The sequence below is a fragment of the Oncorhynchus mykiss genome, chromosome 11, assembly GCF_013265735.2.
Source record: "Oncorhynchus mykiss isolate Arlee chromosome 11, USDA_OmykA_1.1, whole genome shotgun sequence".
Classification (NCBI taxonomy): Eukaryota; Metazoa; Chordata; class Actinopteri; order Salmoniformes; family Salmonidae; genus Oncorhynchus; species Oncorhynchus mykiss.
Window position 1 is genome coordinate 24,557,967 of NC_048575.1, and position 9,049 is coordinate 24,567,015.

The 9,049-nt window shown below is 41.2% G+C and overlaps 1 protein-coding gene across 1 annotated transcript in view; it reads left to right on the plus strand.

Annotated features, from left to right (window-relative positions):
- The window catches only part of cngb3.1 (cyclic nucleotide gated channel subunit beta 3, tandem duplicate 1), a 33,916-nt gene extending 24,888 nt beyond the window's left edge, over positions 1-9,028 (plus strand). Inside the window, exons 15-18 of the mRNA XM_021622349.2 lie at positions 6,335-6,453; positions 6,823-6,975; positions 7,135-7,285; positions 8,671-9,028. Of these exons, the coding sequence (XP_021478024.1) occupies positions 6,335-6,453; positions 6,823-6,975; positions 7,135-7,285; positions 8,671-8,703 (456 nt within the window). The 3' untranslated portion in view covers positions 8,704-9,028. The remainder of the gene's footprint in view (positions 1-6,334; positions 6,454-6,822; positions 6,976-7,134; positions 7,286-8,670) is intronic.
- Positions 9,029-9,049: the final 21 nt, after the last annotated feature.

A 9,049-nucleotide genomic window follows, 5' to 3' on the forward strand; every position in this document is an offset into this window, starting at 1 on the left:
CCATGATCACTCTGGATGAACTGCAGAGATCTACAGCTGAGGCGGGAGACTCTGTCCATAGGACAACAATCAGTCGTATATTGCACAAATCTGGCCTTTATGGAAGAGTGGCAAGAAGAAAGCCATTTCTTAAAGATATCCATAGAAAGTGTTGTTTAAAGTTTGCCACAAGCCACCTGGGAGAGACACCAAACATGTGGAAGAAGGTGCTCTGGTCAGATGAAACCAAAATTGAACTTTTTGGCAACAATGCAAAACGTTATGTTTGGCGTAAAAGCAACACAGCTGAACACACCATCCCCACTGTCAAACATGGTGGTGGCAGCATCATGGTTTGGGCCTGCTTTTCTTCAGTAGGGACAGGGAAGATGGTTCAAATTGATGGGAAGATGGATGGAGCCAAATACAGGACCATTCTGGAAGAAAACCTGATGGAGTCTGCAAAAGACCTGAGACTGGGACGGAGATTTGTCTTCCAACAAGACAATGATCCAAAACATAAAGCAAAATCTACAATGGAATGGTTCAAAAATTAACATATCCAGGTGTTAGAATGGCCAAGTCAAAGTCCAGACCTGAATCCAATCGAGAATCTGTGGAAAGAACTGAAAACTGCTGCTGTTCACAAATGCTCTCCATCCAACCTCACTGAGCTCGAGCTGTTTTGCAAGGAGGAATGGGAAAAAATGTCAGTCTCTCGATGTGCAAAACTGATAGAGACATACCCCAAGCGACTTACAGCTGTAATCGCAGCAAAAGGTGGCGCTACAAAGTATTAACTTAAGGGGGCTGAATAATTTTGCACGCACAATTTTTCAGTTTTTGATTTGTTAAAAAAGTTTGAAATATCCAATAAATGTCGTTCCACTTCATGATTGTGTCCCACTTGTTGTTGATTCTTCACAAAAAAATACAGTTTTATCTTTATGTTTGAAGCCTGAAATGTGGCAAAAGGTCGCAAAGTTCAAGGGGGCCGAATACTTTCGCAAGGCACTGTATTTTCTTCATACACTTTATACACTTGGAGGTTGGTGGCATGTTAATTGGGGAGGATGGGCTCATGGTAATGGCTGGAGCGGAATAGGTGGAACGGTATGAAATACATAAAACACATGGTTTCCATGTGTTTGATGTCATTCCATTCGCTCCATTCCAACCATTATTATGAGCCGTTCTCCACTCAGCAGCCTCCACTGACTTGGATTTGAGTCTTTTTCAAAACAATACAGCGAAAAAAGCAACAGAAACAATGAAACTGAAGAATAAATAAAAGCAAACAGAAGATGCCATCCAATACATACTGAATAATATATAAGGTATAGAGAGTTGTATTGTTAACAAGATATTAGTTAATCAGGTCTTACTGGTTTGTGAATATCCATTTGTCCCAGTTACTTTCAAATACAGGTTTTTGGAGTCTTAAAGCACATGTCAAGCTTTCCATATTAAAGATTTCTTGGATTATACTTTGCCATTCTTAACATTTTGGGCTTCTACTTTATACCAGTTCCTGGTGATGGCTTTTCTAATTGCAGCAAGGATCACTTTTATCAGGTATCTGTCACTGCCCATCACATTCTCTGGAACCTTACCAAGGTATATTGCAGTTCTAGGGACTTCATATACTAGGACATCTTTTAACACCGAACACACATAATCCGAAAAACAATGACATCTTGTGAAATTCCCCAAAACAATGGGTGTGGTTAGCATCCACATGGTCCCACAGCCGCCAGCATGGCTGTTGTATGCCTAGCTGTTGACTTTTCATTCTAGGAGTGATAAAAAAAAAAAGCCAATATTTTTTTTTTCCAACAAAACTCTCTCCATGTTCCTGAGTTTGTAGAAGTACATTGAGTACTGCATCTATTGTCCCAGTCTTCCTCTGAGATGTCTATATTCCGTTCCTTTTCCCAATTTTACTTTAATATAAAGAGTTGAGTCTTTTCTAGAGGCTATCTGGCCATGACAAAGTAAAGAGATTATCTTGGACATTGCCTGATTTATATGCATTTCAAATCACATGGTTAGTCATATTTGGTTTGGTATTGAAGAATACATTTCTCTCTTCTTCAAAATAATCCCTTAACTGTAAGTATCTGAAGAAATCTTGGTTTTCCATGCCATATTTCTCCTTTTAAATTCTGAAAACCTAAGAATTCTCCATCTTCTACAATGTCACAAAGTTCTGTAATGCCTCTCTCAGGCCATTCCTTATTTAAAAAAAAAAAATAGATAACTGGTTTAAATTTTGGATCAAAACGCAAACCATTTCAACATTCCTGTTAATGTCCCAAATGTGTCTTTATCCCCAGCTACAGACTGGATTGGGCGACCTTGAACGGCAGCCTCAATATCTTTCCATATAGCACTGTATTGTGTCACACCAACACACTATTGGCCTAAATTGTGCAGCTAAGTAATATTCCCTAAGATTAGGTAGTGCCATCCCCTTTGTCTTTAGGGAGCTGAAGAGTGTAATATCTAATCCTTGGTTACCTCCAAATGTACTGTGATATTAATTGTTTCAGGGGGACTGCAACTGATAGAGACTGGAATAGGTAAAGCAATCTGGGGAAAATATTAATTAAACTGTCTCTATTATAGAGCTGAAATCTAAATGAAGAAGGGACCATCTTTCTACTGTATATTTTCAGGAATATTTAGGATAATTTGTTTATAATTTGTTATATACACTGAGTGTGCAAAACATTATGAACACCTGCTCCTTTCATTACATAGACTAACCAGGTGAAAGCTATGATCCCTTATTGTCACTTGTTCAATCCATTTCAATAAGTGTAGATGAAGGGTAGGAGGGTTTTATAAGCCTTGAGACAATTGAGACATTGTGTATGCGTGCCATTCAGAGGGTGAATGGGCAAGACAAAATATTTAAATTCCTTTGAACAGGGTATGGTGGTTGTGTCAAGAACTGCAACGTTGCAGGGTTTTTCACACTCAACAGTTCCCAGTGTGTATCAACAATAGTCCACCACCAAAGGACATCCAGCCAACTTGAAAATTAGCTGTTTACTTTGCAAGCTCATCAGCAATTGGGCAACGATTACTAGCATAGGTCTACTGATATTTTGGTATGTAACAATTGCTTGAAATTGATAATTTACTTATGAAGCTTGCATTTGGATTTTAAAAAAATGAATTACACAACATGACCATCTCATTACAAAATTAATATGGAGTTGGTCAGTTTACAGTTTGCTGCTATAACTGCCTCCACTCTTCTGGGATGGCTTTCCACTAGATGTTGGAACATTGCTGCGGGGACTTGCTTCCATTCAGCCACTAGACCATTAGTGAGGTCAGGCACAGATGTTGGGCGATTAGGCAGTCAGCATTCCAATTCATCCCAAAGGTGTTCGATGGGGTTGAGGTCAAGGCACTGTGCATGCCAGTTAAGTTCTTCCACACTGACCTCGACAATCCATTTCTGTATGGACCTCGCTTTGTGCACAGGGGCATTGTCATGCTGAAACAGGAAAGGGCCTTCCCCAAACTGTTGCCACAAAGTTAGAAGCACAAAATCGTCTAGAATGTCATTGTAAGCTGTAGTGTTAAGATTTCCCCCATGCCAGAACCATGAAAAATAGCCCCAGACCAGTATTCCTCTTCCACCAAACTTTACAGTTGGCATTATGCATTCGTTTTCTTGGCATCTGCCAAACACAGATTAGTCACCATTAGACTCAGAGCCACTGCTCCAGAGTCTAATGGTGGCACGCTTTACACCACTCCAGCCTATGCTTGGCATTGCGCATGCTGATCTTAGGCTTGTGTACGGCTGCTCGGCCATGGAAACCAATTTCATGAAGCTCCTGACAAACAGTTCATGTGCTGACGTTGCTTCCAGAGGCAGTTTAGAACTTGGTGGTGAATGTTGCAACCGAGAAAAGACGATTTTTACGCGCTATGCGCTTCAACACTCGGCAGTCATGTTCTATGAGCTTGTGTGGCCTACCACTTTAAGGCTGAGACATTGTTGCTCCCAGACTTTCCACTTCACAATAACAGCACTTCCAGTTTACCGGGGAAGCTCTAGCAGGGCAGAAATTTGACAAACTGACTTGTTGGAAAGGTGGCATCCTATGACAGTGCCACACTGAAAGTCACTGAGCTCTTCAGTAAGGCCATTCTACTTCCAATGTTTGTCTATGGAGACTGCATGGCTTTGTGCTCAATTTTATGCAACGGGTGTGGCTGAAATAGCTCAATCCACTAATTTGAAAAGGTGTCCACATACTTTTATATATATAGTGTATTACTGTGCCGAAGACGTACCATAGGCGCGGCTCTTAACTTGCGCTCTCCAAACTACCGCCAGTGGAGAGTGCTTTCTTTCTCTTGTTGAAATGCTTGCTCTCACACATTTAAAATGCATAGGCCGGCCCCATGTGGTAAATCTATATTCCATCTCATACTACAATAACTGCTGGCGTTTCATCATTCCATCCCCGTACAGTTTACTGCAACACAGACATTTCTGTTTGATAGGCATACGATACAGTGTTATGTAGCCAACCATTTCTTACCCTCAGTGGGCACAATGTTTATTCTGCACATGAATGTTCACAAGACTCATGGTGGTAGAAGTTCTGTTTATTAAATTCAATGTTTTAGTTTTCTTTGTTCATATTTCCCGGGTTATGTCAGAGTTCTGTGTCCTATGTCTCTGTCATTCTGGTTGTGCGTAATAAGAGTGTGTAATAGGCTATGTGGACTGCACTCCACACGTTGGAGTCGTTGAATAAGATAAAATGATTATTTTGTATATGCATGATGTTGGAATATCATTAATAATCAGTGCTTGACTTGGGCAGTCCCTCATCAGAGCTGAGTACAGCCACCTCAAATGTTCTACTGCTTGAACTCCTGTTCGTCTTATAGAATATTAGCTCAAAAGAATTGTGGAGCTCCTGAACCTAAATATAAACAGTACAGGCACCCTGCACCTATTTCAGCCCAAGTCAAGCCCTGATAATAATAATTTAGTCTGATTTAAGACTTAATATACCAATGTAACAATGATGTGGATGTGATGTAACAATGATGTGGATGATGTGGAAATGGCATTTTACATTGCAGAACCAGTTTATTGGTTGTAATTGCCAATTGGGTAATTGTATGGTCCTGGGGTCCCTATTTTACAATTACATAATTAAAATGGGTTATAGACAAAGTAATGAAAAGGGCTGTCTGGCAGACTCAATAAATTGACAAAAGTCCTTGCATGTATGGATTTTTCTTTTAGAGGCTTGCTCTTAGAATGCACGACTTGGACTTGACTTGAGTCTAAACCCATTCTACTTGGGACTCGATTAGACTCAGACCTTGTGACTTGCTTGTGACTTGGCGTCAACATGGGCCAGCATCCCTGTGGAACGCTTTCGACACCTTGTCCATGCCCTGATGGCATATTCTTCCAGAATGTTCATTCGTTTTGGGAAGCAAGTGTTAGGGTCAGTCAATTTTATGCTCTATGACGCTAATACCTAATCACAATCCCTCCATCAGTGCTCAGACTGTCCGTAATAGGCTGAGAAAGGCTGGACTGAGGGTTTGTAGGCCTGTTGTAAGCCAGACATCTCCGGCAACAACGTCGCCTATGGGCACAAACCCACCGTTGCTGGACCAGACAGGACTGGCAAAAAATGCTCTTCACTGACGAGTTGCTGTTTTGTCTCACCAGGGGTGATGGTTGGATTTTGAGGTGGAGAGTCCGTCATGGTCTGGGGCAGTGTGTCACAGCATCATCAGACTGAGCTTGTTGTCATCGCAGGCAATCTCAAAGCTGTGCGTTACAGGGAAGACATCCTCCTCCCTCATGTGGTATCCTTCCTGCAGGCTCATGAATGTCAGTGTTCCTCCATGGCCAGCGAAGAATCCCATTGAGTACGTCTGGGACCTGTTAGATCGGAGGGTGAGGGCTAGGGCCATTCCCCCCAGAAATGTCCGGGAACTTGCAGGTGCCTTGGTGAAAGAGTGGGGTAACATATCACAGCAAGAACTGGAAAATCTGGTGCAGTCCATGAGGAGGAGATGCACTGCAGTACTTAATGCAGCTGGTGGCCACACCAGATACTGACTGTTACTTTGGATTTTGATCCCCCATGTTCAGGGACACATTATTCCATTTATGTTAGGCACATGTCTGTGGAACTTGTTCAGTGTATGTCTCAGTTGTGAATCTTATGTTCATACAAATATTTACACAAGTTTGCTGAAAATAAACGCAGTTCACAGTGAGAGGACGCTTCTTTTTTTGGTGAGTTTACATTTTCCAATCTGTGTTCTGTTTGATCGTTTTCTTCTGTAGGGTGACATTGGTAAAGAGATGTACATCATAAAGGGTGGAGAGGTGCAGGTGGTTGGTGGACCAGATAACTCCATTGTGTTTGTGACGCTGAAGGCCGGCTGTGTGTTTGGAGAAATCAGGTATTTTCATTACAATACAATATTCCAATGTAATAATATTAACCTCCAGTAGAAGAGCTTCCCACTGGGCAAAAACTGGTTGAATCGAAGTTCGTTTCCAAGTCATTTCAACCCAAAGAATCTATGTGATTGACCTTGAATCAACATAGAAAACTGATTATATATATATTTTTTAAAGTCAATGTAAGGGAATATATATATTTTTTTTTTCTTCGGCAAATTCACATTAGTTGACAATACAAACAAATGTAAATCAAAATCAGATGTTGAACTGTTGTCTGTGCCCAGTGGGTTACTATTACAGATGAATTTCTAAGTGTGAGTGTTGGTCGAGGATCTTCAGAGCTCTGAATCGGTGCTCTTCCTCAGTCTGCTACAGTCTGCCAAAGATGGCGGGAACAGAAGGACTGCTAACGTAAAAGCTCATGGCTTCGTCAACCTTTTTGTCCTGGATAAGAAAGACCTGGTTGACATCTTGGTCCACTACCCAAATTCCCAGAGAGTGCTGGCCAAGAAAGGAAGGTAAGTTCTTTGCGTGAGCTAGCTAATGTATGAGACCTATACTACGAATGAGCAAAGTTAGACTGAAATCAAGTTCTGTGTGTTTTTAATCAACCGCTCTGCAAGATTGTGATCGTTGTGTCTCTGAGATTGTTGACTGTTGTGAGTCTGCTCTGAAAGGAAACTGATGAAGGCGAAGGGTCCAGCTGGTGCTAAGGGTGAGGTTGACAAGACGAAAGGAATGGCGCTGTTTGGACCCAAACCCCCCACTCCTAAAATGGCGCGCATCTTTGGAGGCTTTGGCAAAGGAGGCTTCTTGGAGAAACTCAAGGTACAGTTCAGCTACAGCTCCCTTTACATTATTATTATGCACTACGACAGAGCACCCACTAACAAGCTATAGCTCGACATTGCAGCATGCCCCTGTTGTCGACCAGACTGTGTTCAATATTGAGGGCATGCACCCCCAAGTTGAGCACTGTTACCGGGATACAGTGCTGTGAAAAAGTATTAGCCCCCTTTCTAATTTAGCATATTTTTGATATGGAATGTTATCAGATCTTCAACTAAAACATAACATTAGATAAAGGGAACCTGAGTGAACAAATAACACTTATTTCATAAACAAAGTTATGCAACACTCAATTCCCCTGTGTGAAAAAAGTAACTCTTACACTCACTAACTGGTTGGGCCACCTTTACCGGCAATGACTCCAACCAAACGCTTCTTGTAGTTGTTGATCAGTCTCTCACGTTGTTGTGGAGGAATTCTGACACACTCTTCCATGTAGAATTGCTTTAATTCAGCAACATGTGGGTTTAAGCATGAACTGCTCGTTTCAAGTCCTGCCACAACATCTCAATTGGGATTAGGTCTGGATTTAGACTAGGCCATTCCAAAACATCAAATTTGTTGCTTTTTAACCATTTTCATGTAGACTTTAGTTTTACGGCCTGATATAGAAGGAACCATGAATTCTGCTCTGTTAGGCAAGTCGTCCAGGTCCTGAGGCAACGAAGCATCCCCAAACCATCACACAACACCAGCATGCCTGACCGTTGGTATAAAAGGTTCTTACTGTGGAATGCAGTGTTTGGTTTTCGCCAGGCATAATGGGACCAATCCGTCTGTGAGCTGAAGCGCAGCTGGGTCATGCAGCAAGACAATGATCCAAAACACACAATCAAGTCTACATGAAAATGTCTAAAAACCAACAAATTTGAAGTTTTGGAATGGCCTAGTCAAAGTCCAAACCTAATCCCAATTGAGAGGTTGTGACAGGACTTGAAAACCACATGTCGCTGAGTTACAGCAGTTCTGCATGCAAGATTGGGCCAAAATTCCTCCACAGTGATGTGAGAAACTAATCAACAACTACAGGAAGCATTTGGTTGCAGTGATTGCAGCTAAAGGTGGCAATTACTTTTTCACACAGGGGAATTTGGTGATGCCTAACTTTGTTAATAAAATAGGTATCCATTTTCTTGTTATTTGTAAACTCCGGTTCCCTTTAATATTAGGTTTTGGTTGAAGATCTGATAACATCCAGTATAAAGAAAATCAGAAAGGGGACAAATACCTTTTCACGGCACTGTAGATGCGATCTGGCTTAGGTGATCAACTCTTAGATCTCATACAGTATTTGATTTATAAGGATAAAGGCTACCTACAGTAGAAATATCTATGACTGAGGTTCATGTTCTCTTTCTTTCCAGGCTGCACAAGCGAAGGAGCAGCAGGGGAAGTAAAAGAGTAGAGGGTGAGACATCTGATCCTTTACTTGGATCCGCCATCTTTGTTTATATTCCTCTACTGCCCTGGAGTGTATTCATTAGTACACACCGCAGCAAAAACGTTTAGCAATGTGTTAGAAATATTTTTGTTTCGATTGATCTCGGAACCAAATTTTGCGTGCGTTGTTGACAATTTATTATGCTTTGATTAGTCAGTGAGTTCTGATCTCTGTGCTGTTAGCCAATATGATGGAGAATACCAGCATGTTAAACTTTGTACACTGTAAATAGTACTTTTCATAAAAGTATTAAAATGTTTACTACAACTACAGTGTCTTATCTTTTTAATTTCAGTTAACGA